The sequence below is a fragment of the Oryx dammah genome, unplaced genomic scaffold (assembly GCF_014754425.2).
Source record: "Oryx dammah isolate SB20612 unplaced genomic scaffold, SCBI_Odam_1.1 HiC_scaffold_25, whole genome shotgun sequence".
NCBI classification, from domain to species: Eukaryota; Metazoa; Chordata; class Mammalia; order Artiodactyla; family Bovidae; genus Oryx; species Oryx dammah.
Genome location: NW_024070209.1, coordinates 91,435,166 through 91,452,278, shown reverse-complemented (window position 1 = coordinate 91,452,278; position 17,113 = coordinate 91,435,166). Strand labels below are relative to the sequence as shown.

Genomic DNA, 17,113 nt, shown 5'->3' with positions numbered 1-17,113 from the left:
AAATGGGCATAATGGTAATACCTGCTTCATAGGGTTGTTGGATTAAATAAGTTATTGTGTATAGAGCACTTAGGGCAGTGCAGTCAGAAAACATTCGCTGCCATCACCATCATCACCACCATTCTCATCATCTGCTCAGAGGTAAGATTTGGCAAATAGAAGGAAGAGCTCCAGCAGCTGGAAGAATCCAACAGAAGAGTGAGCGTCCTTTGGGGTCTTGCCCTGAGCTGAGCTATTTGTGTAGGTAACCTTGAGATCATTCGAGCTCTGAATGCTTGATTGGATAACCTTGGTGTTTTGAATTGCAGCCAGAGTCACACTTCCAAATTTTGGGTACTTCACAAAATTAAAATATGGGAGCCAAAGGCCCAAATGTGCATATTGGCACTGGCCTCCCATAAAGAGGGTTTATTTTGCCATGCTGGGTACACTGTCTCTACACAGTAACTGGAGCAGCTTCTGGCTGCTCTTCAGGGCCACAGTCTGGCACCCAGACTGCAGCCACATCAATCTTCAATGTGGGGAATCTATTTGAATGTCTGCAAGAGGTTTAAAAGGCAGCAGATTCTTTGCCACCCTGAGAACTGGCCTTGTGATGGTGTGAGGTGAGCTGAGGGCACTAACCTTAGACAGGTGGGCAGCACTTTAGCTAAAAAGGATTTTCAAGTAGCTCAATCAAACACATCAACTGCTAAGTAAAGAGAGACTATTACCTATAGAGCGTCCTGAAAGAATGTCATCCAGGACAGGGTTTGATTTGAGGTTGGATTAAAAAAAAAAAAAACTTAGAATTTAGAGATGGAAGAAACTTTAAATGTTTATGATAAAATAATGATGGTGAGGGTGATTTTGATGATAGTACCTACTAGTTATTGAGCGTTCGAACGTACCAGGAACTGCACCAGGCATTCCCTCCAGTTCTTAAAATAGCCCTGCAGGCTAAGCATTAGTCTGCATAGTCTGTGTATCTAGATGAGGGACACTGAGTCTCCACAGTGTTAAGCGTGAATGTTCAAGGTCACATTTTCAGGAAGACTTAGGTCTGAGGCTGTCAGAATATATAGCTTGACCCACGATACAACCCTTCCTTTGGCTGAGGGTTCTCATTTTTCAAGTGAAAAAATGGAGACCAAATAGGTGAAATGACTTAGCGGTGAATTTATGTCCAAGTTCTAATTGGAGCTCAGATCTGATTCGTTGTCCGGGGCTCCTTCTTGAGCTGGTTGTTCACGCCAAGTGCTGTGAGGGGTACAGTGTGAAGCCCAGGGAATTCCTACCCTCAGGAGGTTAAACTCTAGATGGAGCAAGCAGATGTGTACATCAATATCAACAGTGCAAAGCAAAGGAAGGATATCAGAGGGAGAGAAAAGGAACCGTGAGAGTTCAAGGAGGCAAAGATTATGTTCGACTTAGACAGTGATCTTTTTTGGTGGGGGCGGGGAGAGGCATTCATTCACAAATATTTATTGAGCAGCTACTATGTGGCAGTCACTATACTCAGATTGTACTATGGGAGAGGGGGCGTTTGAATTGTGCCTTGAAGGATGAATATGTGTTAAATGTCATGCTCTGCAAGGTGGGTGTTGCTGGGACCTGAAATGTCCCAGGCCTCTGGGAGGGGAGGGTGAAAAGGGCAAGATGGCAGATTTAAAAGATGGAACAAGATGGCAAGTCTGACTCTACAAAATAATGTCCTGAGCACCTGGTGGGGGTCTGAGTCCTAGTTTGCAGAGGGCCCTCTCCCTTCTCTTTCCCTTCTTCCTAACTCCCTCTTGTCGGGTCTGGAGTCAGATTTCCGAGGTTCAAGTACTGTTTCTTCTAGCAATCCAATCTTAGACAAAACCACTTAATGCCTAGGTGCCTCCAAGGAAGCATAGTACCTCCTTCGTTGATTGTTGTGAGGATTTAATGAGCTAATACATGTCAATTGCTTAGAACAGTCCCTGGCCAAGTATTAGCTGTTATGAATATTGTCAGATCAATTAACAGATTTAGAAACAAGAGATAGTAGAACTTGATCCACAAGTGTTGAGCTCAGAGGGGTAACTGTAGGTGGAAAGAGGGCAAGCATTTCACTCTGGTTAAGAGATATGGACTCCCAGCAGGGGCAGAAGGCAGAGTCTGAAACAAGTATTAGTCATTTATATTTTTTTTCAGTGACGAGGGCAGCTAGGGCCAGACAGGTACAGAGCCAGGGCAGGTGCCTGAGCCCAGATCCAGAACTCTTTCTACCAGGCTCTATCCCTTTTATTCATGGGGAGAAGGAAGCAAGAAAGATTTAACCATTGGACACAGCTTCCATGCACAGAATGGTGGAAGAATCCAGTACGACAAGTCCTATCCCTTTGCCCCCAAAATAGCTCTCAAGTCAGTGCACTCTGCTCTCTCCATCTCTTTGGCTGCCTTGACCTGGGCCTGGACCACTGCCAACACCTCCCAAATAGTCACCCCATTTACTCTCTTACTGCCTACAGAGATGACCCTGTCCCACTCCTGCCTAAAACTCTTCAAGGGCAAAATCCACAACAGGCTACAGTGAGGGGACCTCCGGTTACTTCTCCATTTATTTCTTTGCACATTTAAATGCCTCCTTCCTTTTTCAGGGCCTTTGCATATATATTTTTGGTCTCCAAGAGACACTCTTTAAAATTTCTCTTCCCCTGGACTTCTAGTCATCCTTCAGAACTCAGCTAAAACATTATCCCCTCCTCTGGGAAGCCTTCCAGGTCTTCCTGTTAAGTGCTCCTAGTTACTTTTCTTCTATCTTTTTTTTTTTTTTTAACATCTCTCCATGGAGTTTGAAGTCCCGTAGCTGTGTGATATAGGGTCTGCCCTCCCCACTAGCTTGTCTGTGCCCCAAGGATGTACAGGGACTCTGTCTCAGACAGCACTGTGGCCCCAGCACTAGGCATGTGGCACAGACTCAGCAAGTATTTGTGGACTGGAGGGAGGTGGTCTGCTAGAGGAGTCAGACAGGCACTGGCCCAGTCTTGTAGATGCCTGCAGATGGTTTCACTGCCTTCGTTAGCTTCAGAAATGCCCTTTGAGGCTGCTCCCCCTTTGAGGAGGCTCTGAGGTGGTAGGGTGCCAGCTCGGCAGTCATTGGTTTTCTGGGGGAAGATAAATCCTGGGCAAGGGATGGGCCATGGTGTTCCCCACTAGGAGTCGAGAGGGGAGCCATCTGGGGAGCCCCTCTCCCTCAGTGAAGCCACTGTGGACAACGGAGAGCTGCCACGTTTTATTTTTAAACTAAGAGTTGAGGTTCTCCAGAGATCTTCTGCCACTGCTTGTTCTGGGTCATCCAGAAGTGATCCAAGTCCCTTGGTGTCATTGGTTTTATCTCAGAGGGAGGTAGGAGCCTCGTTCTTGTTCAGTTGCTCAGTCGTGTCTGGCTCTTTCCAATTCCATGGACTCCAGCACTCCAGGCTTCCCTATCACTATCTCCCAGAGTTTGCTCAAACTCATGTCCGTTGAGTCTGTAATGCCATCCAACCATCTTATCCTCTGTCTGTCCCCTTCTCCTCCTGCCTTCAATCTTTCTCAGTATCGGGGTCTTTTCCAGTGAGTCAGTTGTTTGTATCAGGTGGCCAAAGTATTGGAGCTTCAGTTTCAGTATCAGTCCTTCCAATGAATATTCAGGATTGATTTCCTTTAGGATGGACTGGTTGGGTCTCTTTGCAGTCCAAGGGACTCTCAAGAGTCTTCTCCAACACCACAGTTCAAAAGCATCAATTCTTTGGCGCTCAGCATTCTTTATGGTCCAAGTCTCTCATCCATACATGACTACTGGAAAAACCATAGCTTTGACTAGATGGACCTTTGTTGGGAAAGTAATGTCTCTGCTTTTTAATACATTGTCTAGGTTTGTTATAGCTTTTCTTCTAAGGAGTAGGCTGTGGTCACCATCTGCAGTAATTTTGGAGCCCAAGAAAATAAAGTCTGTCACTGTTTCCATTGTTTCCCCATCTATTTGCCATGAAGTGATGGGATTGGATGCCATGACCTTATTTTTTTGAATGTTGAGTTTTAAGCCAGCTTTTTCACTCTCCTCCTTCACCTTCATCAAGAGGTTCTTTAGTTTCTCTTCACTTTCTGCCATAAGGGTGGTGTCATCTGCATATCTGAGGTTATTGATATTTCTCCCAGCAATCTTGATTCCAGCTTGTGCTTCATCTAGCCCAGCATTTCTCATGATGTGCTCTGCATTTAAGTTAAATAAGCAGGGTGACAATATACAGTCTTGCCATAATCCTTTACCAATTTTGAGCCAGTCCATTGTTCCATGTCTTGTTCTAACTGTTGCTTCTTGACCTGCATACAGATTTCTCAGGAGGCAGGTCAGGTGCTCTGGTATTTGTATCTCTTTCAGAATTTTCCACATTATGTTGTGATCCACACAGTCAAAGGCTTTAGCACAGTCAGTGAGGCAGAAGTAGCTGTTTTTCTGGAACTCTCTTGCTTTTTCTATGATCCAACAGATGTTGGCAATTTGATCTCTGATTCCTCTGCCTTTTCTAAATCCAGCTTGAACATCTGGAAGTTCTTAGTTCACTTACTGTTGAAGCCTAGTTTGGAGAATTTTCTGCATTACTTTGCTAGCATGTGGAATGAATGGAAACCTGGAAGTAGCCAAAACCCAAGCTCTCAATTTGGCCCGGGGCTTCAGTGATAATGGCTGCAAAATAGCTTTTCCGAATTAAAAGTAATATGATACATTTTTCTCATTTGCTTTTAGCCCAGAAGGCTCTTTGTTCTGGATAAACCCATCCAGGTAAGTGCTTTTAATTCTAGATTTCTATGGGATTCTCCCCTTGCCTGCTTTGGCTCCCCTACAGTCCATTCTTAACGTGGCAGGTGGTGACACAGCTCTGGTCACAGGTGGAGGGGAAGGGTCTCAGGAATCTGGACTGTATTCCTCCAGCCCCTTAGTCTTGTCTCTCTAGAGCCATGACTCATGTTTTGTCCTTGCTTTTCATCAAGTATCTATCTCTTCAAGTAGTCTTGTTTGGAGAACATTCCTGCCTTGCTTATAAAAAGAATCAGGGTAGATATTGTCCATTATGCTACCCACCACATGTTGTATAGAGACCCTTGCAAGAAATTTCACTGTGATAAAGGATCAGGAAAAAAGTTTGGGTCTCCTGATGAACTAGTGTGTCGTGTAGTAGTATTGTTATTATTGGTGTCGAGGACTTTGCAAGCCTTGATTTTTCAATCTTTGGCTTGGTTGCCAGGAAGCTCAGAGCAAAGTGTTATGTTCAACTGCTTGAACTTTCCTTGACCTTCATTTTTGAAATAATTTCTCCCCTGGTATTAAATCTTGGCTTTTATGCTTACATGTCATATGACTTTGGCAATTTGCTCAAACCCAGTCAACCAGTATCTCAGTTACAAAAATAAAGGTAAAATTTTTATTCTCCCAGAGTGGCTCAGATGATCAAGGTCATGTGAACATACCTACTGAGTGACCAAAATGTTTGTTTCCTCTTGCTTCATTTTTATTCTTGTATTTTCCCCCTGTTTATTGTAACCATACCTTCTTAATCATAAACTACTTCAAGCACTTCTTGAAGAGATGGTTTTAAAGCATGTGTCTTTTTTATTATGCTGTTCATACCTCACCACCTTCTGTGTTCAACTGAAGGGTATTGTTTCCTGGCTTCCCCTTCTTTTCCCTCTTCTAGAAGTTCCCCACCCTGGAGAGTCTCTCACAGGGAGTGTGGACACGTCAGTATGTGCGTGGTGAAAGTGGCTTCTAATTACAGTTGGTTGAGCTTCTTTCTGGTTTACAGACCCTCGGATTTCCTGTGTCTGTCACTGCTGACCTTTGTAGCAACTCAGATTCTCCTCATTTAGCCAAAGAGATCATTCTTGGAAATGTGAACTGTTTTGTTTAAAGACTACAACTTGCTACAGTAATTTTCATCTTAGGAAGCTCTTTTGTGTATGCTACTTATATTTAGGCTTCAAAGCCACCCTCATGGTAGGTTTCTTATCGTTGTTATTATTATCTCTGACTTTTCAGAGGAGAAAATTCAAGATTCAGAGAGGGAAAATGTCCTCTCACAGTCACCCAGCTAGTAAGCGGCAGACCCAAGATGCAGATTTATGGATTAGTGTCCCCCCGACTCTGTCGTTCCATTTTTCTCCTTCTCTCCCTGTGAGGGGCCCCTGGATAGGCTGTGTGCCAGGGGCTGCCCACGGGAAGGGAGATCCAGGTGGCATCAGGTGCGTCCTCTCCCGTTCAGCTACAGCAGCGTCACTTGTGTTCATTTTACAAATGAGCGATTTTTTAAACAAAATTTTAAATGACATACCATAAAAAGAGTTTGGAAATCCCCCCGTTTGGGACTGCCTTGTTTTCTAAAAATGTTTGTCATTTTTTCTCATTTCTTAGAAACCCAGAAGTCAGTGGCAGCAGCATTCAGAAGGGCTGGTGGTTTCCGAGATGGTTTAACAATGGGTAAGGCGGTCGTGTAGTGATTTGTTTATCCACCCAATACTATAGAGTGCAGATAGAATGGTTTCACAGCCATGACCTCAGTCATTTGTATTTCTGGCTTATTGGAAACACACAAGGCCTCTATTTCATGGTTGGGACTGGGCCATTAAGTTTGGCGGTCTTGTTTTTATTTTTTCCCCATTTAAGTTGAGGGTGAATGAAGTTCAGGCTAAAGTTGGAATTGTAGGAAAGCCTATCATAAACTAAAATGTTTTTATGAGGACTGTTTTATTAGTTTTCCCTCCCCTTGAAATAACGTGATGGTTGTTGGGTCATTAAATTGCTAACTGTGCTGACCTGCAAGGATAATAAGCAAGCTGAGTACTGCACCATTTCAACAAAAGTAGGTCTTTATGAATAAACGTTTAGTATTATGAACCTTTCTCCAGATATTCACTTGGTGCACGTGTTCTCTGCCTTGGAACCCATTTTTATAAGGTCCTCAGCCACCATCCTGATACCATAGGTCAGCCTCCTTGCCTTCCTCAGCTTATTTTTCCCTTTGTATGTATGACCCGCAGTTACCATGAAGAAGATGAAGACATAGACGAAGAAAAGGAACAAAGAAAGGAAGACGAAAGCAAGCTTAAGCTATCGGACTGGTTCAACCCATTGTAAGAAAAGAAGTGTCGCCCTATTTCCAGTAAATCCATAGCTCAGCATAAAGGGGCAGGGGCTATGGAGGCAACAGTGCTGTGGAGAACAGCCCTGACTAGAGGGACAGAGGCTTAGCATCTATTAGACCTTTATACCAGATTAGATGAGAAACTTGAGAGGCTGGTTGTCTTGACTTATTTGTTTGAGCAATAACTACAATGATTCTGACAGCAGTCAGCCAACGGCAGCAGAAGAATCACAAAATATGGGGCTGGAAGCGGGTCTCATAGGCCACAGGGTACTATGGAAAGCTACAAAGCTAGAGTCAGAGCAAGAAAATCCTGAGATTCAGATAACTTGTCTGTAAAATGGCAGTTACAGAAGCTCATAGGGCCATGTGTACATTCTTTAAACAAGCATACAACAAATGTTTATCAAACACTCATGATATGCTAGCTGGTGTTTTACCAACTACTGGTCACTATCCATTAATGTGTTCAGAAACTAGCTGAATGGGTTAAAAGCAGCCTTTTAAAAATTGAAATCAATAGAAAATCAGAGGGCATCACCTGAGGAAAGATAGGTATTGTTAAGTGGATTTTTGCTTCTATATCTATGTGTATGTGCATGTGTTTTTGATATGAGATGTATTTATTACTGTGAATCATGGTAAGAAATTCTGTACTAGGCATTGTGTTAGGTATAGGAGACAGCCAAAATCAATCAGCGTGGTTATATTCAAGAAGTTCACGGTCCTGTAGAGGCTCTAGATGTGTAACTAGTGTTGGCCAAGATTGATTAAGGAGCTGTGAGCAACCTGACTGGGAAGGCTGTGGTTTGGGGAGTAGGGAGGTGGGAGCTGTCCAGGATGACCATGAGTCCTGAGGGACCAGTGGGTGGTGGTGCCATTGACCAGGAAAGGGTCTAGCAGTGGTGAAGGGGAGGGGCGATGAGCTCAACTAGGGATTCGTATGGATTCAGCAACTTGTGGGGCAACTGGACAGAGATTCACAGGGTGCCTATCTTAGTCGTTCAGGCTATAACAAAATACCATAGACTGGATGGCTTATAAACAACAAATATGTATTTCCTACAGTTCTGGAGGCTGGGGGGGGTGGGGTCCAAGATCAAGGCCCCAGACCGGGTGGTGTCTGATGAGGACCCACTTCCTAGTATATTCATGATGGTGTTCTCACCTTGTTCTCATGTGGTAGAAGGGGAAAGGGAGCTCTCAGGGGTCTCTTTTCTAAGGGCACTAATCCCATTGCTGAGGGCTCCAGCCTCATGACCTAATCCTCTCCCTAAGGCTCCACACCTTAGGTTTCAACACATGAATTTTGGGGGGACACAATAGTCAGTCTGTAGCAGTGCCCCTAAGTGTGGCAGAAGATAGGGGGTGGAGATGTAAGAAGAGGAGCCTTCAGCGTACAGGTGGCAATGGGATCTGCAGGCCCTGATGAGGCACCAGGCCGATGTCTGACATCAGCATTTAGAGGGCCAGTGGAGGGAGAGAATTCCTGAAAGGAGCAGGAGTGGACGTAGAGGTAGGAGGAGGATCAGGGGAGAACAGCAGCTATTACAGCATGAGGGATCTTGGTTCTGCAAAGACTGAATGTGTTCTGGCAAGTTCTCTTATTTTGGGACAAAGGATCCATGCCAGTATCGAAGGATGGGAATTTTGCTCCCTCCCCGCAAAGTATCATTTAAGGAGCTGGACAACAGGGTAGCCATCTATGGGATGCTAAACCATTCCTGGAAATGTAAGAATATGGAAGCATTGTGGTTTGATAAGCCCCTTAGGTATATGTGTGTGTGTGTGTGTTGAGGGGGGTGAGAGCCCTCGCAATGGCCAGAGCGATATAGTTGCCAAGCTTACTTCAAAGGGTGGTACACTTTCACTGTGGTACTTCTGCTTTGCTGAGTGGGACCTGGAGGCGGGGGCCGGGGCTGGATTACTCTGGTCAGAGAAGAGAAACAGATCACAGCCAGCAGCTGTCACTCTCTCCATTGCCCTCCAAATGAATGATGAGCAGATATTTAAAGAATATTAATTTCTAGTGGCACCAAATCTAAGCCTTCTGAGGGCACTAAAGTATATTTCTTGCATAAATAAATAAAAGATGAACAACTGAATTAACAGATGACATATTTATAGAAATGTACCCTTTTCTGTAAACTACCAGAAGCATGTTAAGTATATTGTAGATACATTTTTTATATCAATATCTCTTAGCCTCATATCATCACATTCTCTTAATTTTCCTCGTACTTTCTCAGTTTCTTTAATGGCGCCCTTCCCTCTTCCCAAGCCTCAAATATTAGCTTCTGGAGGTTGAGTCTAGTATCCTCATCTCTTTTCTTTATACTATCTTTCAACATGCTCTCATCCATTTCCATGGCATTAGATACCATCCATGGGAGAATGACTCCTGCATTTACCTCTTAAGTCCAAAGGTTTTCTCTGAGCCCCTGTTTATGTCTAACTGTGCGTCTCACAGAGTTTTTGATTCACCCCACCCCCGTTCTTCTCATTCCTATTTAAGTCAGAGTCCAGGAGACCTCTCCAATTCATCCTTCACTCCTTCCTTCATCCATCCTACAGTCTTCTCCATTAGCACGTTCTGTTAATTCTTCCTCCAAAATTCTTCCTACATCATCTCCTTCTCGCCACCCCACGGCTCTTGTCTTTGTCCGGCTGCCTGGAAGGAGTCCAGTGAAGAACATACTGTATGCATGCTACATCTTTCGTGAACTGCTGCCCGATTCATAGAATTTTAATCCTTCCTCTGCCCAGCCCCTGGGGACCACAATGTTCCCACTAAGAAGTATATGCACATGCTCAGTCAAGTCTGCCTCTGTGACCCCATGGACTATAGCCTGCCAGGCTCTTCTGTCCATGGAGTTTTCCAGGCAAGAATACTGGAATGGGTTGCCATTTTCTACTCCAGGGGTTTTCCCATCCCAGGGATCTAATCTGCATTTCTGCATGGCAGGCAGATTCTTTACCAATGATGCTACCTGGGAAGCCCATAAATAAGTATGTAAGATGTAAATGCTACCAAATACCTAGGTAGGTGTATGTTTGGGTTATGGAGGCCCTTCTGTGTTGTGGGAAACCTTTGGCCTGTGCTTGGGGAACCTGACAAGCGGAGGTAACACAGCAGATGTGCTGCTTGGAAAGAAGGCATTTGGGCAGTTTTCCGTCTTTCCTGGTACTTTTTCCTCCTTCTAGAGCCCCATCTTGGTGAGCTTGGACATCTTTTGGTCTTACACATGTGTCGCTTGCCTGCTGTCACTTCTTTTTTTTTTTTTCTTTCCGGGGTGGGGTGGGAGGGGTTCATCCAGGAAGCTGATCTCAGACATCCTCCCACCCCCTCGTCCTCCCCTTGGCCTGCCTTTTCAGCCTGTCATCTGGCTTCTTATTCAGGGTTGCTGATGTGTGGGAATGGCCAGTGGGATTTAATAATTAACAGCTGGGAAATAGAAAATTTTAATTTTTAATGAAACATTAATTTTTAATATTACTATATTTTTTTCTTTTTTTTTTCTCTTGCTCAGAGGAATCTTCCCCATCAAGTAACCAAACTGGACATTGGTGTCCTGACTCAGTCCTTTCTAGAAGGTGTAGAACTGAGTGGTTGTGCACTGGAAGAGTGGCAGGTGGCAGGCTGGCCACCTGTCAAGACTTTGAGACCCTCAAGGGCTAGGCAGGTCTCATTCCCCTAATCTTGGAGCTCAGCACGGGGCCTGACAGGGAGCAGGGACTTAGCAGAAGTGCCTGGAGGAGTTTAGTGCCTTGGTCTGACCCCTCCTGTTGATTAAGCGGTAGTTCCCTTCTCCTACTCTCCAACCCCCTACTTTCTTTATTTGTGAAATGAGGGTGGTGACAGCACCCACTCTAGAAGGTAGTTTTGAGTATTCAGTGAAAGAATGAAAGCCAAGGATTGAGCCCCGATGCCTGGAAGTGTTAAATAAGAATACCATCCTTTCCTCCTTTTCCTCCTCCCCTTTCTCTTCTCTTTCTTAAAAATATTACCTTCTCACCAAATGTTCAGCTCACACGCAGCTCCATGGCTTAGCTAATGGGTTGGGTCAGAACGGCTAAGAGATCCCTGACAGGCTTCACTAAGGACGGCAATGGGGTTTACATTCAGAAACGGTGGTTATAGAATGATGAGCCTGTGTTTGTGTGTGTGTGGTTTTTCTGGTTTGAAACCTGGTCATTTAACAAAGCTGGGGGTTTTATGTGACTAAAAGCATCCCATAAGCTTCTAAAAACAAAATACAAAAGCTCATTTCTCATCTGTACTGATAAAAATGCTGAAGTATCTAAGTTGAGTGGAAATGATGAGAAACCTGGTTTTTAACCCCAGTTCGTTAGCCTAGCAAGTAAATAAATGGGCAATAGATGCAGTGGTTTGGAGCATGGACTTACCGAGTCAGACTATCTGGGTTCAGATTCCAGCTTGGCTCCTTAGCTGTTTTGTGACCTCCAACAAGTTATTTAACTGTTCTGTGCTGCAGTTTCCGCTTTGATAAAACGGGAATCAAAATAGCAGCTTCCTCTGAAGGGTGAAGCCCTGGGTACTGTGGCTTGTTCCATAGGAAGTATCCAGGGTACATTAGTTACACCCCCATTAGCTGTTTGGCCTTGGACAAATCAACAAGCTTTTCTGAGCCTTGGTTTTCTTATCTGTACAAAGAACATAATACATGACAGGGCTTTTGCAAGGACTACCTGAGAAAGTGTGTATGTGTGTGTGTGAAAGTGTCTCGTGCAGGCTGGTGCAGATTCCAAAATAGCTGCTTTCACAGTTGAAGGGAAACCGGGAGCAGCTGTCCAGGGCAGCCATGCCGCTGACACACCCGGGGGTACAGGTAGAGCTGGGCTGTGGGGTTTGAGACGAGACCTGGCGGGGAGGGCCGGCCCGGCACTATCCCTCCCCATCTCTGGAGGAGACTCCTGTGTGTGGAGGAGGGAAGCAGGCCTGCCGCGGGCTGCCGGGAGCAGGTGGGAGGGCCTGGTTGGTTCTAGAACAGGAGGACCGCAGAGCTTGGTGGCGGAAGGACAGGAGGTGTGGACGAGTGTCTCTTGGGGGCTGGGGTGAGGAAGGGGTGACCTAGCCTTGCCCAGCCTCCCTGGAAAAACTTAGCTTCACCCATGGTGGAGGGACAGTGTTGTGAAAACCCACTCTCCACCCATGTGTGAGGGAGAGAGGAAGTTCTCAGTGGGCTGACCTATTTGCCAACATCTCTTCGGTAGCCTCACCAAGGCCACTTGTACACAGTCAGCAGGGGCCCGATGGGGCCACCAAGACTTTGCCCCAGTCACTGGGCCTCTCCCCGCAGTGGCTGAAGTGCAGGCACATGGCGGGGCCCTTGTGTGACAGGGGTTACTCTAAATGACTGTGCTTCAGTCTCCACTTCCCGCCAGGGAAGGGCAGTCACTTGCCAACCCAAATGGGGTTGGAGCTGAGTCCCCACCCCGTTCCCGCCTTAGCCTGGGCCCCAGCCGCTGCTCGGCCTTTCTGCATTTACTCTTTCCAGTTCGTTAGTTTGTCTTCGCTCTTACATTGCTTCCTGTGTTTGTGTTGGCTTTGCCAAGTCCCTTTCAAGTGCGCTGAGTGCACAGAACACCCCCCTCCCCCACCCCCAGCTTTGTAAAGAGGAAACGTGATCTGAGAGAGGTGACAGCCAGGGTCCCCGTGCTTCATCCCTGGCTACTGTGAGCCTGCAGGATCCTTTCTTAGTGACTGTCTACTCCTTGTATGTCAAATGAACGATAACACCAGAAACTCCTTAGTCCTATACCCAGGTTACAACCAAAAATTCCTTTCTGGCAAAAGGCAGATTGAAACAGCTTCTTCCTCTTTCAGCTCTAACGTCACTGTCTTGTCCCCCTGCATCAAGCATCAGGGCTTTCTCTGGGTCAGATGGCACCCATTGGGATAAATAAGGTCTAAAGATGCCACTGGCAGCTTAGGAAGGGGCTGGGGAGATGGGAGTGGGATATTGAAGGAAGATGAGGATAGGGGAAGCAGGAAAGGGAAACAGAGGGCATGAGCTGTACAGGTGAGGCCCCCCTAGGGCCCCCGCTAAGGCAGCCCCCAGGCACCTGGGCCACCGTCTCCTGTTCCTCACCCAGAAGATGCCGCAGATGTCACACTGCCAGCCGACTGTTGGGGTTAAACTCCCATCAGGATTCAAGGATGGTTACCACCAGCCACGGCTGAGCCGTTTTCCATCAGATGTCTCTGCCCCACCTTAGCAAGGCCATCCTGACTCATAGACTCTGTTTTGTCACCAGTAAACGCCCCGAGGTTGTGACTATGACGGATTGGAAGGCGCCCGTGGTGTGGGAAGGCACTTACAACAGAGCCGTCTTAGACGATTATTACGCCAAGCAGAAAATTACCATTGGCCTGACGGTTTTCGCCGTCGGAAGGTAGGTGTCGCTAATAAAAGTAACCTTGACTTTTCCTTTGTCCCACTGTCAGAAGGTTGGTGAGGGGCTCCCTGGGCTCACGGAGGCTGTTCACGGAGGTGTCTGAATCATTAGACAGGAGAATGGAGTAATAGGACTGTTTCAGGCTCCTTTTTGCTGAGGCCCCAAGAGGCTGAGAACAAGACAGTGGATGGGAGTGGACAGCTTTCCACCTGAGCGAGGCCTCGGTTGCAGGTTCGAGTGTCTGCCACACTCACTGGGCCTGGAGTTTCCAGCACACCCAGCGCCGCCTCCACTCTGACCTCCACGGCCCTCTCTGGGAATTCCAAAAATGCCAGCTATTAGACAGCCCGAACGTGTGTCATTGTTTCTCCCACGCGCTCAAGACCCCGGCTGAGAACCAAGGACAGAAGTGACTAAGCATAGAGCTTCCCCACGTCAGCCTGGCTGACCACTTTTCCCGGGCTTCCGCAGCTGCCTCTGCCCTTCTCCTCCTAGAGGGTTTGGCCCCGGGAGATCTGGCCAACCAGAACTTCTTCTTCCAGAGGTTGGATGGGTTCCTGTTTCTGCTTCCATTTCCTTGTTTAGAACGACATTTCTCCCCAAACTGCAATCATTCTTACTTAAAAGTCGGAGCTGTGATACTAGTTTAAAATATAACCCATTTTGTTCTTTTGGAGATTTTTTTTTTTCTTTATCAAAACAAAAGCAAAAGTTTACTTTTCCTATTAGCCTCCTCCCCGCAACCCCCCTCCACGGGCCTTCCCATCTGTATCTTTTCCGAGCGCCACATGGAAAGTTGACTGCTCATTTGTACAGAGAGCGGTGAAGGCCCAGGTTGATCTGAGTGAGGATCTGTGTGTCTTCACTCCCAAGACCGTCCCCAGCCCAGAGCCCAGAAGCCATCGCCCTCACCGTACTGGTCAAGTCCTGATGTCACCACCTGTGCTGATCCCAGGGGCATCTCTGATGGAGAAGGGTGACTCTGGAGTTTTGACATTTTTACTGGAAGAATCTGTACTGTTATGAGTCTGGAGCAGATGCTTAGCTCACCTCATCCTTTGGTATGAGAGGGGACAAGCCAGCCACCCTGTCGACTGATTTACTCCTGATGTTTCCACAAAGAACAGAATGTGGCGTGCGGCTCCACAGTGGCTTCAGCCTCGTATTCGCAGCTTCACAGAACCAAACAGTAAATTGTACACCCTGAGCTCTCCTCTTGGAGGCAGGAGGGGACTGCTTGTACTCTGCAGCAATAAATCCTCCCAAGAGTGGATCTGGACTTTTAGGAGGTGTGATGTTTGGTTTGTTTTCAAATAACAGTGCCCGGAGCCAATCGCAATGCTTTCATCTCTAAATAATGTTAAACCTCACAAGGGCCCCCTCCCCTCCCCCTAGGATTGTCTCCCAAGCTTCAGGGCACAATAGATTTTTTTCAGAGCCATGGCAAAGTCCCTCTTTATATTGCTCAGATATATTCTACTGTAAACCCCGGGGTTTTTCCAGAGACCAATATTAAAACCACAGTTTATTTTTGTAGAAACGAACAGGAATCCAAACCGCAACTAAGGAGCAAAAACAAATGCCAGTTATTATTACTCACAAAATGTCATAACTGGCCGTGAGTGTGATCAGCAAATTAAACTTAGTCCACATCCGCTGAGCATGAGTCTGGGGGTGATGCAAGTTGTGTTAAGCCAACTCCCCCTTTCCTTCTCTATCATCCCCATGCTGTCACGTGATAATGTGTAGTTTGGCTCACAAAAGACATGAACATGTTTTTTGAGTGAATAAGTAAATAGCTAAAATACCACATCTATTAGAAGGACCTAAGTCCAAAACACTGACAACACAAACTGCTGGCAAAAATATGGAGCAAGAAGAACTCTGATTCACTGCTGGCGAGACGGCAAGATGGTGCAGCCGCTTTGGAAGAAAGCTGAACATATTCGTATCATACAGTCTAGCAATTGCATCCTTGGTATTCACCAAAAAAAGCTGAAACTTTATATCCACACAAAAACTTACATACAGATGTTTATAGCAGCTTTATTCATAGTTTCTAAAACTTGGAAATAACTAAGATGTCCTTTAGCAGGTGAATGGATTAATAAACTGTTGTGGCAGATCAGGTGGTAGAATATATTATCAGTGCAAAAAACACAAAATCTATCAAGCCATGGAAGAGATAGAGGAACCTTAAATGCATATTATTAAGTAAAAGAAACCAATCTGAAAAGACTGCCTGCTGTCAGATTCCAACCTTGTAACATTCTGGAAAAGGCAAAACTGTGCAGACAGTAAAAAGATCAGTAGTTGCCAAGGGTCGGCAAAGGGGAATGGATGAATGGGCAGAACACAGAATTTTTAGGGCAGTGAAAATACTCTGTATGATATCATACATAGTGAAAAATACTTGTCATTGTATATTTGTCGAAACCCGTAGAATATAAACAACCAAGAGTGAACTTTGATGTAAAGGGTGGATTTGGTATGCTAATGATGTGTCAATCCGGGTTCATAAACTGCAGTGGGTGCTGGACACTGATAGTAGGGGGAAGCTGTGGGAAGGAGTAGGAAGCATGTGGGTACATGAGAACTCTGCAATTTCAGCTCCATATTGCTGTAAGCCTGAAAATGTTCTAATAATTAAAATCTATTAGAGAAGGAAATGAGATAGTTAAAATAAGTTTAAATCAGAGGGTGTTTGCTCTGGTATTTGGATGGGTCTTATAATGGTGGTAGCTGGACAATGTATTGGTGTTTGGGGTAACCACTGGAAAACTCTTAAAGTGAATGTATAATGTGGAAGGATATTCATGTCCCCCATAACCCATTCTCTGGGTCCCAGAGAAGGAGAAGAGAGTGGCAATGGTTAGTCTTAAGGCATCCCCAAAGGACCTAAGGGGCGTGTCACCCTTTCATCTGATAGGGCAGGATAACATTGGAGTGGATGTTGGAGTTTCTGAGAGATGCCTGAGAACTAGCGCCCCCTGATGTTGATCACAGGGTACAACCTTCCAGTTATAAAATGAGCAAGTTCTGGGGATCTGATGTAAAGCATTGTGATTATTGTTAATAATATTGTTTTCTATATTCATAAAGTTATTCAGATAATAAATCTCAAATCTTCTCCCCAAAACAGAAATGATGATTATGTGATGCGATGAAGGTGTTAACTAATGCTACTGTTGCTGCTAAGTCGCTTTAGTTGTGTCCGACTCTGTGCGACCCCATAGATGGCAGCCCCCCAGACTCCCTCATCCCTGAGATTCTCCAGGCAAGAACACTGGAATGGGTTGCCTTTTCCTTCTCCAATGCATGAAGGTGAAAAGAGAAAATGAAGTCGCTCAGTCGTTTCTGATTCTTAGCGACCCCATGGACTGCAGCCCACCAGGCTTCTCCGTCCATGGGATTCTCCAGGCAAGAGTACTGGAGTGGGGCGCCACTGCCTTCTCTGAACTGGTGCTACAGTGGAGGTAGTTTTGTGATATATGTGTGCTTCATGCTCAGCCACTTCAGTCATGTCTGACTCTTTGTGACTGTATGGACTGTAGCCCATGAGGCTG

The 17,113-nt window shown here is 45.7% G+C and overlaps 1 protein-coding gene across 3 annotated transcripts in view; it reads left to right on the top strand.

Annotated features, from left to right (window-relative positions):
- Positions 1–17,113, top strand: part of GGTA1 (glycoprotein alpha-galactosyltransferase 1 (inactive)) — a 73,949-nt gene that overhangs the window by 53,335 nt on the left and 3,501 nt on the right. For all 3 annotated transcript variants that reach the window (XM_040225029.1, XM_040225031.1, XM_040225030.1), the window contains 4 exons: positions 4,736–4,771; positions 6,398–6,463; positions 7,024–7,116; positions 13,407–13,544. In XM_040225029.1, the coding sequence (XP_040080963.1) occupies positions 4,736–4,771; positions 6,398–6,463; positions 7,024–7,116; positions 13,407–13,544 (333 nt within the window). The remainder of the gene's footprint in view (positions 1–4,735; positions 4,772–6,397; positions 6,464–7,023; positions 7,117–13,406; positions 13,545–17,113) is intronic.